At 44.4% G+C, this 27,732-nt stretch overlaps 1 protein-coding gene across 1 annotated transcript; it reads left to right on the top strand.

The window, feature by feature from the left end:
- The first annotated feature begins 233 nt into the window (after positions 1-233).
- Positions 234-22,696, top strand: TMEM229B (transmembrane protein 229B). The gene is made up of 2 exons (XM_010293461.1): positions 234-403; positions 21,482-22,696. The coding sequence occupies exon 2, from the start codon at positions 21,509-21,511 to the stop codon at positions 22,010-22,012; it is 504 nt and encodes a 167-aa protein (XP_010291763.1). The 5' UTR covers positions 234-403; positions 21,482-21,508; the 3' UTR covers positions 22,013-22,696.
- The last annotated feature ends 5,036 nt before the right edge of the window (positions 22,697-27,732 follow it).

The raw sequence follows: 27,732 nt of genomic DNA on the forward strand, positions 1-27,732 counted from the left end.
TCCAGAAGGACAGTGAAGAGTCGAAAGGCTTGGCCTACAGAGGAGAGGCAGCTGCCAGGGAGTCGCCCCAGGTAAGGGATAGGTACAGGCATCTGCCTGGGGCTCTGAAGAAGTCAGGTCTTCCAGGGCCCAATGTACTGGAGCTAAGCTATCCATACACATAGCTCTTTCAGTGTTTAAAACCTCTCTTGCACTGCGCTTCATTAAGATTAAACTGTACTTCTTTGGTTTAGGAAGGCTGTCTGGTTGGTGTATTAGCTGTTGGTCACACGCACTTGGTCTGAAAACAGTTGGCATCTGAAACGGCTCAGACCTGCTGGAAGCAACCCGGTCAACCTGCAGATGCTGTGAACCAGGAGCTGACGAAAAAGCAGGAGAGGTCCAGGATTTCTCCCCAGAAAAGGTAAGGGCTGGAGGGTAAAACTGGTGGGAGTGCACTCATAGACCAGAAAACCGGAGCAGTTCTCTGAGAAGCTGACTGCATTGTAGATGGGACCTTTGAAATTTAAATGTGTAAAGTGCATAAATGATGCTCATGACGTGAAGTTATTTCCGTTGGTTCAAACTGCACATTGTCTTCTGGAAGTCTAAGATCGCCGTTTGCACACATCACCCTTGATTCCTTGACCCTTGAGCCACACCATTCTGATTGCTCGTAATTTATATTGCCCACCTTATTCCAGTGTTATTGTCTCTTTAAAACCTCACACTCGAGTAGCCTTAGGCAGTTAAAACAATCAGGACAGTGGAGCAGTACTCTGAGCTAAACCAGAGCAGTAGGTAAAGAGCAGAGGGTTGCTCTCTCCGGTGGTAAAAACACAGGTGTGAGTCGGATGATGAGGAATCTATTCCTGGCCCTAACAAGCAGTGCAGTGTCTGCACCTGATTCACCAGTGTGTTACTCTCCTAATCTTTTTAGGTTCATCTTGCCACTCTCCTGTATCTATGGCAGTCTGGTACACTTGCACAGAGTGGATGTAAAATACTGTCAGATTGGATGGGTGATTTGTATCCTGGAGTGAAACTTTATATTGATCCTGGTAGACAGTCATTGGACATTGTGGGACCAGAATGACAATCTCCAGACCCTGCAGCATTTTCTGAGTGCTCTGTGTGTCTGCGGTATGCGGTGTGGTGCCCTAACAGGAGGTTGAGAACAGGTCCTCTGATACAACTTGCAGCAGTGCAGGCTACAGTATCATTTTCCCTGTTGTGGGTAAGGTTTCATGGGTAGGTCATGCTTTATCTTGAATTGGGAACGTGCTTTGAATAAGTAGGTGCTACCTATATAAAATGCAAATTCATGTAGCACCTTCCTCCCTCATCTTATCCTGTCTTAGGGGTCTCTATCCTCTCTTAGGATCTCTTGGGCTGTACCACTATGCTAGGGTATTCTGTTGTCCCACTCGTGTAGGTATTCTTGCTCTGATAGACCCCTGTCCCTCTCTGAGACTGGGGAACAGACCCAGTCAGCTGCTGAAGGAAAGCAGGAGACTTGAATTGTGGCAATGCTAGCAGTGTGGATAAGCAGAGTCAGCTGCTGCCTCAAGCTCTGACTGTGATCTTGCTGCCATTGTGTAGCTGAATACAGGGCTTCAGTTGGTCAAAAAGTGTCATCTACTGAGCAGTAAAGTCCAGACCAAGGCTGCAAGGTTATGACAAAACAAGTGTCAGCAGCTTCCTGGGAAGGCTGTTGGTGATGGACCGAGCCTTGGAATGAGTCCAGCCATTTTGTCAATGACGCAGCCATGAGTACTTCTGAAGAAAGCTGTGTCTGGCAAGTGCTCTGGTGTATGGTACTATTGCTGTGAGTAGAGCAAATGCTGCTTATTGCCTGCCCTCAAGAACCATCAAAGGAAGTGCAGACGTCTCCTATTACTGTTAAAACAAAAACTGAGCGCTGTATGGGCACAAGAAAACATAGATCCATTGGCAGCAGAACAAGACTATGAATTATTCATTCCTCCAATGCCTCCTGTATGTTCCATCCACTCAGGGTGTTCAGCATGCTGTCTGCTGGAGATGCAGACAAGATCTGCTTCCAAAGCCACGGGGACACGACCCTGCAGACTGTGATCACCACTCTGCTCAGCTTGTCCTCCATGAAACTGGCTTGTGCGTTGTTGTGACATCCTTGAGGACACAGAAGTAACCTTTGATCATCCTGTGGGCTGATGGTAGGAACTCTTGTAACACCAATGAAACTGGGACGCGTCTGGTAATGCCAGCCTGGAATTCGCTGTGAGGTGAGGGCAGTGAGTTAGGACCAAGATGGAAGCACTGACTGCTCTGGCCCATTTTGCAAAAGGGAGGTGGGGGGCTGCATCTTCTGTGTAGTATTGCTTTGTTTTTTGTAAGAGAACTTATACTATGTCAGTTTGTTCCTAGCTGTGTCTTGCTGAGAAGCCAAAGTGTCATATGGTAGAAGTTCCCTGATCACGAGCAGGATTTTTCTCCCCATGCAGAGCGCTTTAGTGGAGACGACTCTATTTAAATGGCTGTTTGGGAACATCTGTGGAATACATAGTTTTTCTCAACTCGTTTACTGGTGAGCATTTGTCTATGTAATGGTTGTCAATTAGCAGCTGAGGTTGAGAGGCATTGAGGACTTACGAAGCTGCAGAGACTAAATTCTCCTCAGATTCTTTCATGAACTGCTCTGAGCTGAGGTAAGAAGTGCCCAGTGTGAGAGAAGGTGTTGATGAAGGTTTGTTCAGGCTGTTACTCAGCATAAAATGCACATACTTGGATGCGGAGGGGCTTTTACTCTTTTTTTTTTTTTTTGCTTTTTCCCTCCTGCTGGTTGGTATGAAGGTTTCTTCAGCCATTTCATGTATCCAGGCTGCACCGTGCATGCCATATTGCAGATTTTTGAGCATTCTTCCCTATTTTCTTTCTGCATCTTCCAGAGTTGCTCTTGGCTATGAGGCTTGTGCTGAGAGATGTTCAGATTTTTAGAGCAGGAAAAGCTACTTGTAACTAGCAACTGCTGCAGAAATGATGGGCTGCTTAAAGCGAAAGTTTAACCCTTGCACTTACACCTGTCTTGTAATGTGCCCTACACCATTTTGAGGGCATTTCAAATTTCTTAAAGAGCTTTGAGGAAAGGAAGTGAATGATATTTCAGTCAAGACAGGACACTATAACTTGTGTCCAGAACAGTTTTCAGCTTCTCATTATGCCAGCTAGCTGGATTTGCAGTAGAGTGAGCCACCTTTTGGAGTTGTCCTGGTCCAGAAGGTAAGGGGAGCTGTGGAGGCTAAGATAAAACCCTAGGCTGTGTTGGAAGAGTCCTCACTGAAAGAAGTGGTGGAAGCAGCCTGGGGGGAAGATTGCCCACCTGGGTTGAGAGGTGGGGTAAGTTTCAGAAAAAGGACTCTCAAGGAAGAAAGGGTTGGTCCTGAAGCAGGTAAAATGTGTTTGTCCTCCTGTGGTCTTGACAGAAATGAGAAGATGATAAACTGGAAGAATACTTTACTTTCTTTTTTTAAAATCAGCAAAAGAAGTAGACAAACAGAGCAGGCAGTGGATTTATGGTTTCCATAGTGATATAACTGTGGAAGCTTTTGTATGGCTGAGCTTCGCCCTCACTGCAATCACACTTGAAGGCTATGAGTGTTCAGCTTTCCTGCCAGGAAAATGTAAATATACATCAAACGCAGGAGTGGTTGAAAATGCAACTATGTGTTCATGATTTGTTATGTTTGCTTTGTTACCTGAATATGGGGATGTTGGGAAGCTCAGCTCCACCATGGCTTATTTCTCCTTTATCTGTTGTCCGGCACTGAAACAGGGCATCAAACTGTCGTAATACCACAGTTCTTGCTGTACCAGGTAGTGATACGTTGACCTTTGCTTTCTCTCATCTGTACATACACACACATCCCACAACACTGATGTCTGTGATTCTCTGCTCACCCACACCGATTTCAAACATGCACTGATCAAGAAACGTATGCCTAACTCTTTCAGGACGTGCAAACTGGTAAGAGCACCACCCTGTGAAACCTGGAGAGGCGTACTTCATGCTGTTCATGGCCATCATCTCGCTTGTTCCTGTGGGTCACAGAAATGGGCTGCACATGATATTCAATGATGGTTTATTTTATTGGGCATTTTGAGGGTGCTTTAACATTCAAAAACATAGGACCTTCTGGGAATTTTTGCATATGGAGAGAGCTGTTCGTGACTGTGAATGGTTGAATTTGTGAACCTTTAAATCTGTCTTTCTAAATAAGCTGGAGTGCAGAATTTTTCAGCATCTCAGCTGACGGATTGGATATCAGTGGGTCATAGAGGTAGAGGAAGGAAAATGCTCAATGTGAGTGCAGGATGCACACATCAGACAATTAGGCATGTACCAGTCCTGCACACCCACCTGCATAGTCCAGTCTTCGAGTCACAGGCATTTGTGCCTTGTTGTCTTCTTTTTTACTGGTACTGCTGCTGGATGCCTCTCTTGCTGTCTTGCTGAACAAATCTCCCCTACCTTCTGCATTTGTTTTGCTTGTCTAATGGATGTAATGGGTCATCTGTTCCCTTTATAGAAAGGAATGTTAATTATTTTCACAAGGCTAATTAGGTTGCTAATGAGAAGCTCTACTGCAGTAATATTTCCTTTAATTACTCACTCTTAAGTGCTGTACAGAGCAGCTTATTGAATATTCTGTTAAATACAAATGCTTGCATTTGGCTCAGAGATGCACCTCCAGGCTCCCTGAAAGAAATGCTCTGGTAAACTTGGGAATCCATGTGACACAGATGACTGAGCAAATGGGACTGAGAGCTGCCTAGTCATGCAGCCTTTTTGACTCCGTGTGAATTCGGTGCTTCTGCAAGTGGCTGGCCGCAGTTGCTGTCTGTATTCCAGTTTTGCTTGACTGCTTTTGGCAGTATCAGTAACCAATTGTGCTACCTGCCAAACTAATCTGTAGTTAGATGCAGCCCTTGCACTGAATAGCTTAGTCTAATTAGAGCCAGATGGCAGCCAGAGGCACAGAGGTGGAGTGACTCATCCAAGGTCATGTCACAGATCATGGCAAACCTGGTAATAAAGCAGAGGTTTCGTCAGTCCTGTGTTAGTGCACTGCACTATTTGGCCCCTTGTGCCTCTCTTAGGGCCAGCATAGTTCACTAAAGACTTGTATCAGTCTGCATATTGCTTCGTGAGGCAACACAACTGCTCAACAACCCTATCCATGTTATCTACCTTGGCACTGACTTAGGAAGGTCCTTTTACTTCTCCATCTGAATCCTGGCTGCCACTTGCTTCTCTCCTTTTTTCACCATTTGTTGTAGAAATCTCAGTGCCTTTTAGAATTGCTCTGAGCGCACCACTGTCTTCTACATGATGTTTTAGTACTCCTAGGACAAGAGATGCTGGAGTGGATCTCCAGCATCCCCTGCTTTTTAAGTGCTGAGCCTTCATGCAGCTCTGCGAAAGAGTTTCACTTTTTGGCAGCATTCTCTGATGTCCAGTCCCATTCATGAGCCTGCTCTTGTCCAGATTCTTGGAATTCTTTACACACTGTAGCTCAACCAGGGAAGATGGTGAAGGAAGGCTGCTGATTGGGGACCACTTCCAAGCATCAGAAGATGCTTCCTATGCTTATATACTGATCACCATAAGCCCAGTTGGAGAAGGAAGGAAGATCTGTCCATGTTGTGGATGCAGTGCAAAACGTCGTGCATTGTACTGTGCTGTCACAGTATCTAAGTGCAGGGGACTCTGAAGAGCAGCTTAGGCATAAAGTGAGAAATACCGAAGAAAATTATTATCAGCGTGAGATAGCAAAAGTCACCCTCCAGTTCTTTTCGGGAATAGGTGTACTCTGCTAGAACAACTTACATCTGTGCTCCACACGTGCATGACTGCCTTGACTGAGGCACATTCATTTAAAAGTTAACTTTGCGTATGTAGCGTTTAAGTTAACTTTGTGTATCTTTACAGCTATGGGAACTCTGAGGACAATAGCTGCAGTGTACATACAGGTTCTAAGTTAGTACAAACCTATGCACAACAAGCACACTTGAAAAGTGTCAAGTTATCTATTTTGAACACCTTGGCATTGCTATGAACTGTTGTGTAAAGTAGTGGAATTAGTGCTGTTTAGCATATGTGTAATGTGACAGGTTTGTTGTATATATCAAGACCCATTATATAATGGAAACATATTTACGTTGTTTTACTCATGGTGGGAGATAAAAACTTACTCATCCTACCAACAGTGTATTGCTTAATACCTAATGATTGTCATAAAAGTCCTCACATGCTGCAGGTTTGTGTATGTATTGGGTTTGCGTGGCAAGGTTTTGGTAGTGGGGGGGCTACAGGGATGGCTTCTGTGAGAAGCTGCTAGAAGCTTCCCCTATGTCCCACAGAGTCCAATGCCAGCCAGCTCCAAGATGGACCCACCACTGGCCAAAGCTGAGCCAGTCAGCGACAGTGGTAGTGCCTCTGGGATAACAGAGTTAAGAAGGGGGGAAAAAAAGGCACAGCAATTGCAGCCAGAGAGAGGAGTGAGTATATGTGAGAGGAGCAACTCCGCAGACACCAAGGTCAGTAAAGAAGGAGGGGCAGGAGGTGCTCCAGGTGCCAGAGCAGAGATTCCCCTGCAGCCTGTGGTGAAGACCATGGTCAGGCAGGCTATCCCCCTGCAGCCTGTGGAGGTTAATGGTAGAGCAGACCTCCACCTGCAGCCCAGGGAGGACCCCACACTGGAGCAGGTGGATGCCCGAAGGAGGCTGTGACTCCATGGGAAGCCCAGGCTGGAGCAGGTTTGCCGGCAGGACTTGTGACCCCCTGGGGGACCGACGCTGGAGCAGTCTGTTCCTGAAGAACTGCACCCCATGGAAGGCTGGAGCAGTTTGTGAAGAACTGTGGCCCCGTGGGAAGGACTCACGTTGGAGAAGTTCATGGAGGACTGTCTCCCATGGCAGGGACCCCAGGCTGGAGCAGGGGCAGAGCGTGAGGAGTCCTCCCTCTGAGGAGGAAGGAGCAGCAGAGACAACGTGTGATGAACTGACTGCAACCCTCATTCCCTGTTGCCCTGCACTGCTCGGGGGGAGGAGGTGGAGAAATGGGAGTAAAGTTGAGCCTGGGAAGAAGGAGCGGGGGTGGGCTGAGGGAAGATGTTTGAAGATTTAGTTTTTATTTTTCTCGTCACCAGTCAAATCAGAGTGGGATAATAAATTAAATTAATTTTCCCCAAGTCAAGTCTGTGTTGCCCATGTCAGTAATTGATGGGTGATCTCTCCCTGCCCTTATCTCAACCCACAAGCCTTTCTTTCTGTCCATCTGAGGAAGGGGAGTGATAGAGTGGCTTTGGAAGGCACCTGGCATCCAGTTAGGGTCAACCCACCACAAGTGGCCAGTGTGAGCAATATCAAATCATTTTACTTAAAAGTGAGGAATTCCTTTCTAGTCTTATCACAAGACAGTTCCCAACACAGATGAGAACTGGTATCTTTGTTCTTCATCTGGTCCTTTGCCCAGAGTCATGAGGTACCTATTACTGCCCAGAAGGAAAACAAGATAAAGAAAAAATCTTGTTTGGTAAGACCTGAAATTACCCTATGTAACCTCAAGTATTTCACTGAGGTGGATAAATCAGTGTAGTACATGCTTTAAGCACTTCTAAGTAGGTACTGGAAAGACGCAGGAATGGTAGCATCAGGAATGCTCAAACTCCACTTTTGTTTCCAGGATGTGTCCATGTCTAGCTACCTTCACAGGCTGTAGTTAACTACAAATGGGAGCCTGAGGAGACAAAGCCTATAATGAAGGTACCTTTAAGTGCCTGAAATTCATGAATGAATTTGGGCATATGTGTGTGAAATGGTTATGAAATTCAAAAGCTAGTAAAACTGTCATGCAGATAATTAATTTGTTAGAATGGTATTGTGTTGCAGTAATAGTGTAAGGCAGATTACTGGAGGCTGAATCTCAAAGAACAAGTCCCTGTCAGAGGTGCGTTTCAGTCAACCAGAGCTCAGTGCTTGCACAAAGGACAGATCAGCTCCTCACTGCTTAACTAACAACTGTGCCTCCTAAAATAACACGCAGTTGTTTAGGGTATATCTTTAAACTTTTATCTTCAGGACATGACAAAATAAAAGCTGAAAACCTAACTCAGGAGTTAAGGGCACCACAAATGAAACGCTGGGCAGAAAGTCCCTGGCAGAAAATAGTGTGACCCTGGGAAAGCCCTGCCCTCTTTGGGAGCTCTGTGCCCCGTTGTTAACGGGGCAGGACACTCTTGTCACCCCTGGCCAAGGCCATTCTGTCTAAATACAAAAGGACAACTACATGGTAACTGGGTAAAGCCTTGGGTTACAGTTTAATGGAAAGAAGCCAGTTGAATTGCCCTTCCATTAACAGGCCTCTACTGCTGTGTGAGACTGCAGGATGGCAGGCTTGCCTCTGTGCTGCAGAGGATGGCACAGCTGTGGGTGTTTTCTTTTCTGGTTGTGCTTGCCAGGCACCATGGGGAAATTGAGTCCTTCGGACCAGGTGCAGAGTGCAGTAAGTTCCCTCTCACAAGTTGACAGTGGAGGATTGGTAATTGACAGAAGGAGAAACTAATTATGGGAGGTGTTAGGAATGAACTGAACTTCATGGATGGGAAGTCATGGTCTTACCACTTCCTCTTAACGTTCCTGTCTGGTGTAAATGTCTCTGTAGCACATAGCCTGGTAGATAGCATCTCTTCCAGTATTTCAGCTGAGAATGTCCTGTGTTTCATAGCATTTGGCTGTTAGGCTGCCATGAGACTTCAAAAATAAGCCTCTTCTGAGAACCAGGTGAAGTATATTCAGCTCAGTATTCCCTTCTTTTCAAAAGTCAAGTGCAATATGGTTTCCTAAGGCAAGGTAATATGTTTTGCTGGGTCAGCTGATATTGTGGAGAGGGGCAATAAGTTTCAGATTCTCAGGCCATCTTTGGGATTGAAGCTGTCTGAAGTTGAGTGTCAGGTTTCTGTCTCTGATCTGACCAAAGTAGTAAGATCGAAGTTACTGAAAACACAGTCAGGGTCTGCAGTAGCTAATTCTCCCTGGCATGAAAATGTGCTTGTGGAGCCCAGCAGTGGGGAAATACTGTACACATCACAGCCCCAGCTGGACAGAGCCACTGGGCCACCAACTCCTCCTTTGCACTTGTGTCCCTCCATGTTGCTGAGGCCCCTGTATGACCATAAACACTTTTGTAAGGGGAATTCAGAGCTGGTGAAAAGGGACTGTATAGACTGTCCAGAGGGACATCTGTGCTTTGGTAAATGAAAGAGAAGCTCTGACAGTGAGAACATGAACTTTGTGTTGTGCATCAACATGAGTTATCTGTTCTGGAAAGAGCAGCTTCCAGAGGCAAGTAAAAGAATCCAGAGCGAGCTGGTGTCTGGTCTCTCTTCCGAGGTGGCCAAGGATCTGGGACAGTTAGTGCCTGTGTTTGGATTATGAGGATGTTTTGTTCATCATCAGGAATGAAACAAACGAATATGAGAAAAATCAAGAGCTATGTGTGGTTTTGAACATCTTCTTTTTGAAGCCGGAAAAACAGAATAAATAGGGTTCTGGTTTCTAGATCTTACTTCTGCAGCAGCAGTGAATAAGAAAGATGAGATGGTATGACGCATTCTTTGAGGTGCAGGCTGTCTTTCCATGTGTGTTTGCACACACCTATGGTACCTTGATTTACTGACACCTGGCCGCTCCTTCTGATAGTAATATTAAGGGAATATATGTCTTACTGTGAAGTATTCTGACACAACTGAAGATGCAAGGAATTCAGTTGTCTTAAACTTCTACTTTAGAAAGGCAGGATGTTCAATTTCGTCTATAGTGTTGCATTTGGGACAGAAGGACACATTTGGGGCTTTCAGCCAGTGACGTGTGCTGCTAGCCCAGGGCTGAGACTGCTGGAGGTGATACACAAGAGCCCATTCTGCTGCTGAACATTCTGTTGGGGTGCTGGTCAAATGACAACCATGCCACGCTGCAGTGCCAGGTTAGTGGAGACAGGTTTTAAAATAGTTAGATAGTTGGCTCCCCTTTTTTGTAAGGGCAAAACAGGTCAGTGCAGATAGTCTGGCTACATTCAGTCATTTTCTCTTCTTTCTACATGCAGCAGCTCCTTGACTTCAGAGAGAGGGGAGTGCTGAACTAGAGAAGCACAGTGAGCTCCTGCCTGCAGAGCAGATTAGAATTTCCTTTTAGTAAAACTAAAATTGCAGCTTATATCAAGAGAAGCTGTTACTAATGCAGCCTTCTAAGCAGAGTCATCTGGGACAAGCAACTAGTAGAGAAGCAGTCTTGACTTACCTTGGCACCTTTTATTGTTGGTTTTGTCAGCTGTCTGACAGCATATGCAGTCAAGAGTCATAATCTTAACTTTTTTCCCAGTGCTCTCAAGATTGTTTTTCATCCCAGAGCAGCCTTTTGGTCCATATCCCACCATCTTCCTCTTCCTCTCCCCATTCTTCTGTATTCCAGCAACTCAGCTTCCAAGCAAGACTCGCAAAGAGCATGTCTCTCCTAAGCCAAGCATCGATCTGTATTTCCAGGTTAACTTTGCGACTGAGCAAAACTCTGATTCTTTGTTCCAGCTGCACTGATTCTACAAGCGCTGGTGCAGGAAGATGATGTGGCTAAACTGTTCCGATGTAACTTTCTTAAGTCTTTTGTCTGTCTCTGGCTGCTGAGAGACCTTTTATGTGCCTTCCCCATCTCTTCTGACTTAGATGTCTTGACCATACCTGTGTGCTGCCTCTTTTCAGTGATTCCTCTCATTGTTGAGCTGCTGAGCAAAGTAGCCTCACTTTTTCCAGCCCCACTGAGGCTCCCAGCTAGGCTGGTTTGAAGAATTCTGTTAATGTGGGGTTGGCAGCCAGAAGGAGGATGGAACATGTATGCAGATTTTGTCTTGTCACTCTAGTAGCTGAGGAAATCTATGGACCTTCATTATTACCTGCTTAGGTGGAGCGAATGATTAGGAAACAGGGATGAGTTTACTTCCCTGGCATCTGCCCCCTACAAGGCTTCAGCTTCTGATAGACTTACAATTTTACTTGCGCGTTCTTCCTTGTTTCCCTCTGTTCTCCAAACATTGCAGAATCTTTTAGATCCATCTTCTATTCTCAAGGCAAGGTTCTTGCAAGGCTTTCCCCAAATGAATTCTTACCAGCTTTCCACTCTTTCTGTGCTTACTGTGTCCTAGAGAAGCCAACACAAATACGGTAGTAATTTTAAGAACCAAGCAAGAAAATTGCTATGTCTTCTACTGCGGCAGCTGTGTGTGTGGACTGAAATTCAAGTCTCCTTTTATCATTGTGCCTTGATCTTTTGCAACTGTGCCATCTTTCTGCAGCTGAGAGTGGAAAATCTTCTGTGCAGATTGACAGCTGATAGGAGTGAGGAGGTGAGTAGTATTTTTACCTCCTTGCTGACTTTAGGATTAGAGTTAGCAGTCCTTAAGGATTTTCTTTTCCATGGTGGAAGCTTAATTCCTTTTTCAGGTGTTTAGCAAGCAGGTGGTATTAACATGATGCAGTTAAATTCCACAAGTCCTGAAGCGCATGCATGTTAGCTGCTATTTGCAAGAGATGGATTAGAATTTTTCAGAAGGCTGAATGTGTAGATTTGATCTGGGAAAAGGGATGAATGTGAGTAGGGTCTTGGCACATACCACAGCCATAAACTGCTAAGCAATCTGAAGCTGTGGTATTGCTTTGTTTCATGATCTGGGCTACACTGTGCTATGAAAGATGAATTCCTGGACTCCAGGCATCCAGAAGCATCTGAAGCATCCCTGTGCATGTAGACTTTTCTGTCTTAAGGAATCTAAAGTCTTACACTTATGTTGACAAATAAATATAGGCAAGTTCTGAAAATGCGTTTCTGTATTGAAGCAATGAATCGGTTTGATTTTATTGGGGAGACTGTTCAGTGGAGCATGGTCATTTGGACACACTGCAGTCACAAAAGGAAATGTGGAAGAAGGATATAAACATAATATTATGTTTCAGAGGGGCTGTGTAAAGGCTGGAACTGAGCATGCCCTGTGGAGCCATGATAAATGACTGGCATGCTGCAGGTAGGAATCCTGAATCCAATAGTAGTGTTTGTAAAAGGTTACCTCAGCATCAAAATGAACATAGTCAGAAGAAGCAATTACGGGGAAAAAAAATCCATCCCCTTCAAGTAGAGGGGAAGAGAGGGCAAATGAGCAAATCAATAAGGACAACATATAAACGTGTCTATATATCTTTATATATCTATACATCTGCAGATAGAATTAAAGATTATGTAGGTGTAGTGGGTTGCTTTGTCTTCGTTAAAGCAGATATCTGTGGTCCAGTCCAAATTAGAGTGTGAGAGAACAGTCCAGTTCTGTGATTTGGGGGAGAGGCAGTAAGACGCTCAGAAAGATTTGGAAAAGAGCCAAGGTGACATCAGCTGTAGTCAGAGGAGACGCGGGGCATCTTTATGACCCAGCTTCCTGGCTTATGAGCTGGAGTGCTTGAAGCTGCAGCTGGGAGCACATGTTTCAGTTGGAAGAACAGCACTGGGAAACACCCCTGGGACTGCACCTTCGTAAGCTGACTGATTGGAAAAGGAGGGAGCTGTGGGACGTAGCAGTAAAAACTTTAAGACCAATGCTGAGTTAAGAAATTGATGTCTGAAGGGATAAGAGGCTTCCTTGAATGGCAGGCAGAAATAGCTTGGCAAATACCAGTTCTGCTTGGGGCACAAATATTGAGTTATTGCTTTATTTAAAAGAGCTCGTGAGTGTTCAGCTTGCCACCTTTGAGAAGGCTGAGAGTTTGTCACGTTCCGCTGTGGGAAAGCTCTGGTGCTGCCTTCTTGGGACACGCAGCACATAATCAGATGAATGAGTCTGACATGAGGGGAGCCATAAACTGCTAAAGGTTAGAGGTTTATGGTGGATCTGATGCTTCAGGTTTACAAAAGAGAAAAATGGCAGGTGTGCATAAGACATGAAGGTTGTGTGTTTGTAGTTGTAACCCAAATGCTAAGCTTCCTGCTACCTTAAGAAATAACTGCACTAAAAATTTAAGCCTTCTTTTGCAAAGATGTAAATAGCAATGAAGTACCCAACACAGTGGATGGGTATGTCTGCTGTGTAGGAAGTAGGCCTTAAAACCTAAGTTTTTGTTGACTTGTTATTCAGGACGGAGAAATTTGACTTGTTTACGAAGACAGATTTACCTGAGTGATGCGCTTACAGGCTGCTTGTTGTTTTTTCTGAATTGAAATAAACCTGAACAATAGAGTGCAAAATTCACCACTAATTTATTTGCCCATTAAATCTATTTCCACTGCTGATTACATACTTTGCAAGCCAGTGATGGTGTTATGGTCTTACTCAGAGGAGCTGCCTTTCCCAGCTGTAGGCATGGTTGCCTCCTTGAGGATCTTGTCAGACATGATGAGGTGGTCAGTAGGATTCTGAGATTTATCCTCTTCTACCCTTCCTTTCCAGGTTGTTTCTACCTCTGAGGACCTGTGTGAACTTGAAATTAAGAAGATGAGGTAGCCACCATCTCGGAGGCTCCGCAAGGATTCCTTTGGTGAAAAAGAATAATTTAGCAATCTAAGACAGCTCAAGTTTTCTCTTCCAGGGATGTCAGGAGAAAACCTGAGCAATCACAGCCTAGTGAATAGCAGATAGCGCTTGGAAGACCTGGTTCTTTCACATCTCAGCAGTAGTTTAATGTTAGGAAGGAAAATATATATTGAGGAGGAAAAATCATTTTCTGTAGAATTGCCATCAAGAGACTTGAAAAAGGGGAAAGAGAGAAGAAAGCTTCTTATGACAAGTCTTGGGCTGTGTTTCTGAGGGTGCTTAAAAGTGTGCTCCCTCCTGTTTCATCTATCTTTATGCAATGCCTTCTGCTTGCAAGGTTTAAACCTAACTCAGCTTAGACCAAGATGCTGGGTTTCTTTACGGTCTGCAGCAGTTCTGTTCCTCCTGTATGAAGAGTGACTGCAGTTGCTAGCTGCAGGTGTTTACATTGTCCAGTTACCTACTATCAGTTGAGTGCTGGTGGTTTATAAAGGCTTGTGCACTGGTGAAGAGTAATACAAAGAGAGGGAAATAGTTCTTTACAGTTGTGTATACGCAGCATGAATTTCCAGTAAAAGAAGCAGCTAACTTTCTCAAATGCTACTTCAAGCTTTACCTGCAGCAAACTAGGAGAGACTGCCTTGGATCTGTTAACAGTTCTAATTTTTTTTTTTTGTCTCTACACACACTGCTGTTCTTCACAGATTTAAGTGACTTGGATTGTGTCAGGGTATTAGCAGGCTAGGGTTTTAGATACCCTTACTTCATTGCCTTGAACATAATATTTTTCTCTGCCAAGCTTAATTTTCAATTTTCAATGTGAAATGTTTTGATTTTTGTGGTTTTTTTTTTTTTTTTTTTTTTTGGCCAAACCTGGCTTTACTCCATTGCATGCTGATTCTGGCTTGTTACTGCAGATTGTTCAGAAGAGCTAGGCTAAGCATATTTACTCATTACTGATACTGACCTCTGTGGGTTGTCCAAATCAATTTATTACTGTAGTGTTGAAGTGGACTGGTGTATTTGCTTTTCATTTTGCTTTGGAAAGTAGATGGGAGCATTTGCTAAGAAGAAAAAAAAAACACCTTTTCAAAAAAGAACTGTCTGAATTTCCGAACAGCTTTAAGAAACCATGTAAGATGGGTGACATATAATGTCTTGACTTCAATGTTGTCTCTTCTTTATGTCTGTTGGCTCTCTAGTGACAGTGGAAAGGATACCGGCTATGGCAAAATCTTTCAAACTCTTAGCATGTTCTCAGGATAAATTCTCTCTCTCCATTCAGCACTCTGTTTTGGGTTGCTTTTTCCTGGTAAGCCATGATGTGCATTATGTTCTTTGAATGTCAGATTTGCTTCAGTCAGCTAATACAACGTTTAAGCTCAGGCTTTCAAAAACAGCCATGAATTTTGATTGCCACTGTACTTGAATGCACAGTTTGAAATGAAGGGGCCCAGCCTACAGGAGCTTACCAGTCAGCCCATCAGGGAACTATGAGTGCTTAGACCTAGGCCTGATGTCATGGACTGCAAACTTGTGGAAGCTTTTGAAAAATGGGTTCTAAGAACTCAATTCTGCTCTCACTGCAGAGAATGAAGTCAACCTGGACTTACTGTCCGGGTTAAGATAATGGTGGATCCACCAGCCAAAACTGGAGGACTCAAAACTGGAGGATGGCTGATACAGATTCTCAGGGCAGGTTGTGCCCCCCTGGACATGCCATCTCCTGGGGGGCAGATCTTCCATACTACTGGCCCTCTCCTCTGCAAGTGTTAGTGGGAAACTCTGCCTGCTCCAGCAGTGGGGTCCTGGCTTCAAAGTCTCTGCTTTGTGCTGTGGCCACTTCAGGGGCACTTAGGCCCTTGCTGGACACTTGCTTGTTTGAGAGCTGTAGTATCAGCAGATGTTGCGGACTTGGGACAGCTTTTCCAAACGGGAGGGCAGCAGATAAGGCACAGGAGTCTTCTAGCAACAGGCTTGGAGAAGGACATAACCTTACCTGAAAGAGAAGCTGGGGAGATTTGGGGATAACACTTCTAGATGCCGAGTCTGGACTCAGTCATTTTTCACAGGTTTGTCTTGCAAGTCTGCTGCTTGCTTGATTCTTGAGGTGTCTTCTGTCAGGAACATAGGAAGCATCCGTCTTGGTCATCACTGTAAGAGCTGCTGCCTTTATTTGTTCTCAGGTTGGAGCGGTCACTGTGGGGTAAGGTGTGTTTGAGTAATCTGGTGTGTGAGACACAGCATGGGAAATCTCAGCTTCCTGCACTTCTACTGCTATTCGTGAGATCACATTAGTCAGAAAACTATTCTTTAAACTAACAAAGTCCTCGTGTTTTCTCTTTGTTCTCTGAAAAGCTCCCCCTCTACACTTCCTCCCAAGAAAACCCTACCTTTCTCTTTCCTGTTGTGAAATGGTGCCTTCTGGGCAGCCCACATACAGGCATTACTGGTAAGAACTACACTTCCCCATCCCGTTGGCTTAGTTTGGTAATTGGATTAATTTAATCTCCTTTTGTCGTCATTCTTTTTTACTGTATCCCAGTTCTCTTTGGAACAGATCTGAAAGGCAGGGATCAGAGGCTACCAGCAGGTACAGAGCGAACTGGGCAAGGGAACAAGGAGTGGCGGGGAAATGATGCGCCTTCTAGGGGAAAGGAGAGAGATGAAAATGAGAGGAAAATGCAGGTTGGAAATGGGCTGTGCTTTCTTACTTGCAAGATGTGGTGGTGTGGGTAAAACTCAGAGGAAGGGAGACAACATGCATCCTGATGGAGGTGGAGTCCAGAGAGAGAAGCGGCAAAACCAGATGATTAATACGTTCAGAACTGACCAAAATCCCAGGGCTCCAGAACCATCCTCAAAGAACTAAGAGTAAGGAATGCACATCAGGTCTGTATTTGGAGACATCTGTCTGTGACATGCTTTTAGCTTCATTGCAGGGCTTGATTAATCGATCTGCTGGAACTATTCCGCACTTCAGTACAGTCAAAATTCTATTTTCTGAGCCACAGTTAATTGAGGCTCTCAGTTACCTGAAGGATGAATATCTCCTCAGAGTTATGACTTCAGCATATAAGTACCGCTAAGACTTTACTTCATAAATCTTTAAAGACTGATGAACTAATGTCTTGGGGCCAAGTCCAGCACCAGTGTTCTGTAAATCCTAATGGTTTGTGTGAGATTTAAACTAAAATGTGGAAGCCAGATTTGCAGCACATTCACTGAATGTTGTCCATGGTTGCAAAGGCGTGCTCATTTGGTGTTTACTTACACGGAAAATGCAAAATAAGAGAGAAAGAATTACATTTAAAAAGGTATTGCCCCAAAATCCGTGTCAATTTTCATCAACATATCCTTGCATCTACTGTACTCTTTGTTACAGCAGAAAAGCCAGATACACGCCTGATTCTCCCAGTCTTAAGGAAGAACACAGTAGCTACAATGATGTGCCAATGGAAGTAATTCAAAAAGTCATGAGGAACTTACACAAGTACTGTTTGGGTAAGAAGGGGCTGAGCAAAGAGAGTATCGTAAGTAGTAATGCTTATGGTCAGGGAGTGGCAGATGCGCTCTACTTCAGAGCTGTCTGCGGCTCACAGTCCTGTTGTTTGGAGGGACTGAAGTACCCTACTACATATGTGCCTCCTCTGTCTGCAGTTACTCTTCCAAATTAAAAAGTAATTATGACATATAACATAGGGCTATAGATGTATCTAAGGCATTTCTTAGAAATATGAACATGCATGTTATAAAACTAAATATTAGTTAAATTAAATACCTCAAATAAGAATTTGTAAAATAACACGGTGCCCTAACTTTTTAACTGGCAGAAACAACTGCGTGCTAAGAATAAGGAACTTCCTGCAGTAGTTCAAGTTCACCTGTGCTGAATCAAGTAGCTGACAGAATTTATAGCCTTAGGCCATCACTGGTCAGTGGAATTGTCTCATGGAGATTTTTTGTTTGTGTTTTTCTTTTAATAGCACTTCACAGTTAATTCAGATTATCTTGACAAGGTCTCATTATACCCATCCAGAGGCTGTGACTCTAAATAATTCTGCTTGGAGTAGAGGGAATAGAGACAATCTGGGAGAGACTTTTTGAAGCACAGTTTGGCTTGGTAGCAGGGAAACAGGCGGAAAGCCACTGCAAAGAGAGCTTTGAAAAAAATGAACCAGGCAGTGCTCAAGAACTTCCTCAGGCATGAACGTGACATGCACTGATGTCTCCCCTGCAGTGCTTGTGTGTGACAAATCTGCCATTCTTTCTTCGTCTCCCATCAGCCCATTTTCTGATCACTTGCCTCTTGCCTGCCCAGGCTGCATCACCCGCAAAACTGAATGCGAGTATTACTTGGCCCTGTACATCAGGTTTATCTGTGTCTTACATCAACCTAGGAGATGATGAATATCCATTTCAGAGTTGATATTCTAAAATATAAAAGTATCATTTTTGTGTTGTTACAATATCATTTTCTTGCAGGCCTAACTCAGAATCGTGCCCTAATCCTCTGAACCAGATTTCCATAGAGAAACACGGTCCTTTGTACGCTTCCCCCGATGTGCTGGTTTGCTGTAGGTGGAGGGGCTCTTGGCCCCTGCATCGCCAGCAGCGTTATCCACGTAGGCAGCGCAGTTGGGGAAAGGACTGCGTGTTCCTCTGAGGCCCATGTGTGGTTTCCATAGACTTGCGTTTTTAGTTCTATCAGCAGGCTGGAAAAGAAGATCTGACTGGAGAAAAAGTGAAAATTTCTGTGCTGCCTTAGCTCAGCCCTCCTAATAAGATTGTATTAGAGGAACTATCTCTGCTTTAGCTGCTTGAAATATAATTTGATGATGATGGAAAGAATTTTCATAGCTTTGAATTTAGAAGCTTCCTGTGTGAGCAGCCTCAGCACAAGCATGGCCATCCATGTGCAGCCTCCAGGACTTGTTTGCTCTCTGCTGAGACAATTGTGTAGGTACAGCCATGTTTCTGGTTTTCAGGAAGCCGCTGCCCATCCCACTGTAACTACCTCAGTGACATACGTCATTTGTTTTCCTCAGGAGACTGAATAGCTATCATACATCCAGAGCTTTTTGGTCTGTATTACTGTCACTCCATTAAAAGTTTTGCATCACCAAGTTCAATTATCTACTTGAGGCTTTTCACAAATCTGCATTTCTTACTGAATCCAGTCTTGGCCTTCTGTTTGGATGCTTCTCCCACTAATGTCCTGCAACTACGTTTCAGCTTGATCCTTTTATCATGAATTGCTGCCTGATAAAACAACACTTTTCTCCTTCATTTCCCTCTTGAGACCTTCTTGTGCTATATTGCCTACAGGCACCAGCCAGTTCAGTATGGCTGGAAATAAGATGCTGGGAAACAGCTGCAATTTTAAGTGTTTTGTAAATGCTCAAGTGAGTTGTAACCATTACATTGTGCAGTCCCCAACTTGTGCGGTGATGTGCTGTAGCTTGTTGTAGGCTCCCTGGGTATCCTCCATTCCCTTCTATGTCTTACTGTGTACTTCTTGTTTCAGTTTGAATGAAATATTTTACAGGAGGAGCTGTGATTTATGGATTTGCTTAGTGCCTAGCACAGTGGAACCAGTTTATGTTTGGGCTACCACAGTTGGCATCTGTTCTGTCTTGGGATGCTCTTAATCAGCAGGTAGCCTATGAGGACTCTTTCAAGCATACTGTAAGAAGGAAGTTCCAATCGAGGCTGGGCCGACTGGGCACGTCACAGTAGAAGGCAGATATTGACAGTGTCAACATATTGATGCTTGTCTCTTTGCAGTTGTGGTGAAAGGTCCAGGATTCAAAAGAAGTCAGTGATGGCCTTTGCAATGGGTTAACTTCTGTTGTAGACATTGTCCCAGACCTGGTCTAGATTCAGTGGTTAGACTTCTAGTATAAGTGACTAGATAGTTTGCAAAGTGTAAAAAAGAAATGCAGAATAAATAGATAATTATTATATATGTGGTATAGAATCAGGAAAGAGAAATATTCATTGCACAGAGGAAATACTGTGGGACAGAATAGGACATGGCTTGTTGGATATATTTGTGTGAGTCTTTGGCTTTGGTGGGCAGGTGTAAGGCAATGGAAATAATTGGTGAGGGGATCCTTGGAATTAGAAGGGAGGGACTGAGAGGGAAGAACTTTCTGTGCATTTGATTCAACTTTGTGAAGAGATTTTAAAATTTACAAGGAAAACCTTACAGATAGTACTGTATGCTGTGGATGCTTCCAGCTAACAGTTCAAATACATTTCATGTAAAGCTGTTGAGGGAGGTGCAAGGACTAAGAACCACAAGTGGAAAAGCTTAGAAGGCCTTGATGATGAACTATCTGATGATAGTTCAGTGTCCTGTGTAAAATGGATTGTGCCATTAGGAAATGGGTCTTTGTTCAAGCACCACATCATATGAACTGCCAAGACTTCGGTTGTTTGGGTGTCCATTTAAGAGAGGAGTGCATAGGTCATGGACACAGCTCTGTCCCTTCCACTTTCAATATTCCCCCGTGAATATTCTGCATATTTTCTTTATGTTCATTATTATAGTTCCTTTTTCCTTGTAAAGGTTTCTCTTTTCTCCTATCAGAATTTTAGTCATACTGCATTTTAATACTTTGTTTAGGGGGACACCATGTTTACAGAGCAGGGCAGGAACAGTCTCTTTCCAGATAGCATTGGAACGACTGCATGTAACATTAGTGTGGTCCTTTCCAAGCACCTTGTGCTACAGAACTGTCTAGTGCAGAGCAAAGAAGTTAAATAGTGCCTGATGAAGAGTCCAGAGAAACCTAATTCAAAAGAGTAAGTTTATAAGAATGAAAGAGGTCAAATTAACCCTGTGGTGTAAATCTGTAAGGCTTCAGTAAAATTGTGCTTAAAATCAGCTTGGGCCAGGGACTGTAGTGTGGCAGAGCAATGCTTAGGACCTTGTAAATCTCTACAAAAAGTGTAAAAACTAATTGTGCTGAAACAGTTCAGTGATAAGCAAATTGTGCCCTTTCAAAACCTCTTCACCAAGTTTCTTCCTGTAGAGACAATTAGAGTTTGTTCTCGTTTCCTATTTATCATGACTAACCACCTCTCTCTATGCTCAGCTGTTCCTTTTTATGCTCCTCCTTTGTGTTTTGCTGTTGTGAAGCCAAAGCTGAATGGATTTCAATGGCTCTCTTGTACTTTTTGACTTGATATCAGGCAGTCTGACACCATAAGAAAATTATTTTCCAAGTCCTAGTAGCCACACAATGCATGAGTTCTTTAACAGAAGAAATAACAGTTCAGCTGAATAATGGGTGCAAGGTGTGGTGTCTGCAAGTGTAAAGCCTCTGAAACTTTCTTCTCCTGTTCCCTATCTGTAGCTCCCATCAAAGCTCAGTTTTTTCACTACAGTAAACATTTTGGGTATAGAGACTGTAGGTGACAGCTGGAAGGGTGCACATTTTCAGTGCTATGTTCATCTAATCTAACTCCACATTAGAATCTCAAAAGTAGGGGACAGCGCTGTTTCTTGAAAAGAGCAAAAATGTGATGTGTGCTCCTTGTGAGATGACTGTGTTTTTCTGCTAACTTGCAACCAGTAAGTTCTTTGGCAGCCTCACCCCTGGCAAAGCCCTTGTACCTGTCAGCTCCCTCCTTATCACCAAGGCAGTACCAGCTGCATCAGGCAGAGTGGTAATTGTTGTCCAGGCCCATTCTGAGACTCAGAGCCTGGTAAGGTGCCACCTTTCCCCAAGGCTTAGAATTTGTTATGGTAAAAATGAGATGATTTAAAATTCACACCTTTCTCAGATTTGTCCTTTTTGGATGCTAAAAGTTTGTGTGCGTTGCCATCTGGGGGATAAGGACTTGTGACATCCTTATTGACTCTTCTCTCTGTCTCTCTCTTAATTTCAGAGTGCTTGCTGGGGTGTGTGCAGAAGAATGGCTGCAGCAGAACCTCTGACTGCTTTCTCCCGATGGTACCTCTACGCCATTCACGGCTATTTCTGTGAGGTGATGTTCACAGCTGCCTGGGAGTTTGTGGTCAACTTTAACTGGAAGTTCCCAGGTGTTACCAGTGTGTGGGCGCTCTTCATCTATGGCACGTCAATCCTCATTGTGGAGAAGATGTATCTATATCTTAAAGACAAGTGTAACATTTTAGTGCGCTGTTTCATTTACACACTTTGGACATACCTCTGGGAGTTCACCACCGGCCTCATCCTACGCCAGTTCAATGCCTGCCCATGGGACTATTCCCAGTTTGATTTTGACTTCATGGGCCTGATCACCCTGGAATATGCCATCCCATGGTTTTGTGCTTCTTTCATCATGGAGCAGCTGGTGATCAGAAACACCCTGCGCTTACGATTCGATGAGACTGCCGAGCCAGGGGCTCCCACCGTCCCTGTTGCTTTGGCCAATGGCCATGTGAAGACTGATTGAGCACTGACTCAGTACCACATTTAGCAATCTGAGAGAGCCCAGACCTCTACAACGGACTGTCAGCTCTGGCTCTGAGGTACTGCTCCTTGCTGTATGATAAGATTCATAAACCCCATTTTTCTAATGGGGGTGTGCATGGGATATACCAGAAAAAAATGGAACCAATAGATTTTCTATGGATTTTATTCTTTGGGCTCCAAGGACCAATATCAGTTACTTGTTAGTTAGGTTGTTTCTGATTTTAACTTATTACAGATGAAAGCAGTCCTTTTGCTTACTCTTTTATGTGGAGAAAGAAGAAAAAGAAATGCTACAGTGGAAATGCACACAAAAAGAAAAAAAACTAATTAGCGGATGAGCATGGACACGCCAGCTAAGTTAGTGATTGGCTTACTCCATTAGGCAATATTCAGGTGCTTGCTTGCAACCAATACCTCCCATGGGACCTGAGATGCTGCAGGAACAAGGAAAATCCATCTGCTGTTGAGAAGAACCTAAGACTGGCAGTCTGCTGGGGAGGTAGATGGTGTTCCCCTTGCAAGGTCCCATTTGGCCTCTCCCCAGGTTCTTTATTGCACCACGAAATAACCTGGTGCTGGACATCTTGCTGAATTTATACAGATCTTGTACTTTTTGAAATCTCAGTCCTGATACTCACTAGAAATTTTTTTGGTTTTTTCTTTTTTTTTTTTAATAAAGGCCTTTTTTTGCCGAGTGAATTTTACCATAATCTGTGCAATCTGAATCTTGGCAAAAGGCGCAAGAAATAGCGTAAGTCTTCCCATCTCCCCTGTCCCCTCAAAGCAGACCTTGCCTGAAGGGCTGATGCAGATTCCAGCTCCCATCTCAGCCGTGAAAACATGTAGAGACTGTACAGGCCACAAGAGTTTTCTGCCTTCCTTCCCAGGGTTTCCTCTGTTTCTGGTGATGTTGATGACTTAGTCTGGCTGCAACCCGTTGTATTTGAAGGTCAAAACCTTCATGTGGCTAATGTGGTATTCAGGATTCTGTCCTCTGGCACTGACTCTCACCTTCCTTCAGCACTGGCAGGTCTTGGCTCAGTTCTGCCCAGCGTTCTCCTCAGTGTATCAAGAGGATTTACTTTTTCTTCCCAAATTCCGCTTTAAATAACCACAGCCATATTGTCATGACAATAATTGGAGGCAGCAAGAGATATGTCATGCTGCCTGATACATTATTAAAAAAAAAACAAACGAAGACAAAAAATCCCTCTCTGAAGAGCACTTCTTCATGCTCTGAGTGAGGCTTCAAGTTAGGCTGCAAGAGCAGCAGTAGAGAGGTGGAGCAGGAGGGAGTGCTGTGGCTCCATTGTAGAACTACCTGCACTGGGGACAGTTTGAAAATTAACCTGTTCAGGACATTCGAGGAGTATAAGGAAAGTTGTAGTGCAGGGAAAGTGCTTGAAAGTGGCATCCACAGGTTCATAATTCGTTCTGGCAAGTCTTGGCTTTTGAAGTTAGCAACAAACATGGAGCTTCCAGATGTATCTCACTCCTAACTGGTTTATGGGGGAGGTTTGCTCTAGTTGCCTGATAGGACCAGATTAATTTTAGGTGTTCTTCCACCATAGTCAGCAGAGCTGCACCAGGGATCAATTTAGCTTGAAATGCAAACATGTTGGTGTGGTTATGGGATTCCACTTTAGTATTGGAAATGGCCAGACTATTTCTGTGTGGGTCCCCCTGTCTCTGGTAGGGCATGCTCAGCTGTGAACCTGCTTCTTGCCTGGGGGCATCCATTCCTGAGGGGAAAAGCACTCCTGGCCCCGTGAGGAGAACTGCTTGTTGGTTCTGCTCTTATGAAGGCAGTGTTAATCCGTTTTGTATCACACAGAGTGCAATTATTTTATTCCTTCCCCTTCTCACATGGCATCCGTTGCTGGCAATGGACACACGAAAGGAGGCAAGGAGTTAATCAAATCTCGCTGGCGTGTGCAATGTCTCCTGAAGCACCCAGAATACTTTGGTGGGTATTTAGAGTTCCCTTTTTATAGTTCATTAAATTAAAGAGAACAAACACTGCACAGATTTTTTTTACTTTTCATGCTGTGATGCCAGTATTATGAAATCAGAGGAACAGCATGTAGTTTAGCAGCTTTGATAGTCTTGGGCATGTAGACCCAGGCAAAATAGTCACCTGACACTGTACATGGGGCAAAAAAGAGGTGAGATTTGTATGTGGGATAATGTAGATGAGCTCTACTGGCCCAGAATAAGAATTGCAGTTGTGAGTTGGGGTCTCCCCATTTTGGCCCTGGTTCTGTCAGGGTCATTAAATGCTGTGTCTAAAGCTGGGTTGTCCTCTCACAGCATCGCTTAAGTGTGGTGTCATGCTGCCTCCTACACCACCCCTGCATCACCTGAAAACCCCAGCTTCATGTAAACATCTTTAGGAGCCCTGCTTTCTCCTCAGCTGTTAGAAAACTCTTTAAAAAGGTTAAAAGGAGTTAGCAACAGGGTTTGGTGACTCCCAGCTGCAGCTGGGACTGGAGTAGGAGTGGCTGTTCACAGAGCTAACCTGGTGCACACTTACAGCCATGTGTCTTGACTTTAGAAGCTCCCCACGAAATGACAGTGGTTTTGCTCAGTGGTGTAATATTTAGATGCTCAAACTACAGAGGCGTTTCCCAGCAGCATCTAGTATGTTATGCCATTATCCTTATTGCCTTGTGCCGTTGTAACTGCTATTGTATTCTGCTTTCCGCTGATGTCTGACATGTACCACCCAGCTATTGCATCCTCATAGAGTAGTAATTTACACCCAGAAGTGCACTTTACTTGCAGCTTGCACACCAGAAACAGAAAGGGACCCAGCAAATTCTTAAATCAATTAAAATAATTATACATAATACCATGTACCTAATGCAGCAGGATTAGCCGGACTTCTCCTTTCTGAGCAACGTGGCTACAGTCAGAGCTTTGTCTTTTCTGCAAAACCTCCCTTTTTAATACATGTGATGCTTCTTATAACATGTTACAGAAGTGCCCAGAGCACGTTACCGGGGTCTCAGTGTCAGCTCAGCAAGAGCTTGGGAGCTGGACTGAAGTTGTAGAAACATTTACATGAAGAAGAAAAAAACGCACAAGGCCTAACATTTGTTTGTACGTGTATCTTCCTCAGTAGATTAAAGTTGCCTGTTTTGAGTTCACCAGCAATAAAAAAAAACCTTGTGATTTATCTACCTTGTCCTAACCGCAGCAAGAAGAGAGTGGCCCATTGCTGCTTTTCTTTTCCGGGGGATGGTGGGTGGTGGGATATGGACTCCAATTACCCTAAGTTTTACCTCTCTTCTCTTGCTTATCTCTTGTATGGTCCACCCTAAAGGATCTCAAAGTACCTGATGAAATACAGTCTGGTGTCCTGCACACAAGAGGCAGTTGAAGCATTACTGTGATGTCTGTTCCTACTCCAAAGAGAGGGAAATGGCTGATTTACAGCAGGACCAGACTGCCTTTTGGTCTCTGGTGTTATAATTGAAAGAAACATGTACATATGTACCAGGTACTATTGAGCTTTTGGTCTGAGTGCATTTTGTAATTAAAGCAGAATAACCCAATCAAGGTTTTGCTTGACTAGTCCTGTGACTATAAAAGGTAAAAAAAGTCTGCAGGGCTCTGCCTGCTTTGTGAATTAGGAAGCGGGTGACTGAAGTCTTCCCAAGTTCAATAGCACAGCTCCGCTGCTGACTGGTTTTCTGAAACCTGCACAGAAAGAAGGGGAACTTCTTCGTTCACAGGAACTTCTGCCCTTTCTGTACTATGAGTAAAACATGAGCCACTACTAAGATGTGAACTGAAACCAAACGTTCTTCTATTTTTGTTTATCCTGGGCCCTGAATACTTGCAATATGCCCTGTATTCAAGGGGGAAGAATTCAGATCCGAGTTCTTTACTTCAGTTCTGCCTGCAAACAGCAGCTGAACCATCTGAGAAGGAAACTACTCTCTTCCCTTTCCTTCCTGCACATCAGTCGCTACCAAATCCCTCTGCAATCCATCCTGTTGTAGAAGAAAATCTCCCTTCTGCTGCAGCCCCTGCTAAACCAGAAGCTGTTCCCACTATGCATCCCCTTGCCGAGCTTCTTTGGCTCCTAATGACGGGGTAGGGTCCCAGAGCTGGTGAGACCTTAAGAGCGTTGTTCTTGTTTGACAAATGGCCTCCACTTGCACCTGTTTTCCCTTACTCCCCTCGGAGTGTCCTGAGCCAGTCCTTGGGGAAGGGACCTCCACTTCCTTCCACCTCCCAGCCCAGGGAATAATGGAGCAAGCTCTGCTGCTGCCCAGGGGCCTTGGCACCACTCAAGGTTTTAAGCTAGCAGAGGTCAGTCTCCACTTGGGCAGGGGAACTTTCATTTAAAGAGCTGTAAGGCTCTGGGCTTCAGGCTTGTTACTAGCAAGTCATCCACGGGCACGACAATGAATTTGTACCACGTGGAATGGCTTGTTTCTTCTAGGATGGGCAAGGGTTTGCTTCATCAAGGGTTTGGCCACTGGGTTCACTGCTTTGTGAACAAGAGGGAAGTTACAGAAGCAGGTGGTGCCCCCACTACATGCTCTGCTCTTGGCCCCTGGGCAGCTAGCACAGGTGCCCAAGGAAAAAGTTCTGTCTTGACAGCAGTCCTAGGGAGGGAAGGGCTGGGGATGCACTGGTTAGTTTTGTGTCCAAAGGCACTGCTTCAAATACAAAGCCGTGCTTTCCCACCCAGATCTTTACTACCTGCAGCAATGCAAAAGTTGTCTGCTTGCCCCAAAGTATGTGATTGCCTGAACTTACTCTGAAGTAGAAGAGATGTTTAAAAACCTCTAGTCTTCTTTCTAGATTCCCAACTTGTATCTTTGTGGAAAAATACATCACCTAGAGATATGCAAGCTAGCACTCATTAAGCCAGTATAGGTACTAAAAGCCATACAGCGCTGTGCTCCATCCTGCTAAGTTAGTCACGCTGAGAAGCAGAATACCTTGGCCCACAGAGCATGCCGCCGTGTGGCTATACCACTTCAGCACCTGAATTAGTACAAACGCCTACTCAGGAATGCGTTTTGCCTTATAAAACGTACTCTTAATTCCATGGGTTCCAGTGGAAACGTTTGTCATGCTTAAGAGGGAGGAAGACTGAGAGCCTACATAAGCTTCATCACTGCTTATGATCTTACTTGAGGGCATCATGTTTAAAGTTTTGGCCACTTAGCTGAGATGCTAGAGACGAAATGTGGAAGGTGACTTGCCACAGCCTTGGAGCAGGTCACTAGCATCACGCAGCCGCAGACCGCGTTGCACGTGGTGTGCTGTGCAGCTCCAGTGCGCAGCCAGGACGAACTTCCACCGTACAAGGACTGTGATGAGTAGAGGGGGTGATACAAGCGCTGCTGGTAATGGCGGCAGAGCGAGGACTGGTGGTGGTGGTGACATCTACATTCCCAAATCTTCAAGAGCTGGACAGGTTGGAAGCAGCTCTTACATGTTCTCCGTGTTTGGGACTTCTCACAGGTCTAAAGCAAACAGCAGTTTTTTTATTCTGAGAGAAGCAGGCCATTTCCTCGACTCCTTACTCTGGAGGCTGGGCTACTCTCTCCTTTTTAGGCACTGGATTTTCTGATGTGAATGGCCTTCATTAGCATCTCAGAAAATAGCAATTTTTAAATGGTAATCCCGAATGTTTGACGTCAGTTTGTATTTATGCTTTAGACAATTTAGGAGCTA

This window comes from Phaethon lepturus, unplaced genomic scaffold (genome assembly GCF_000687285.1).
Source record: "Phaethon lepturus isolate BGI_N335 unplaced genomic scaffold, ASM68728v1 scaffold11728, whole genome shotgun sequence".
Classification (NCBI taxonomy): domain Eukaryota; kingdom Metazoa; phylum Chordata; class Aves; order Phaethontiformes; family Phaethontidae; genus Phaethon; species Phaethon lepturus.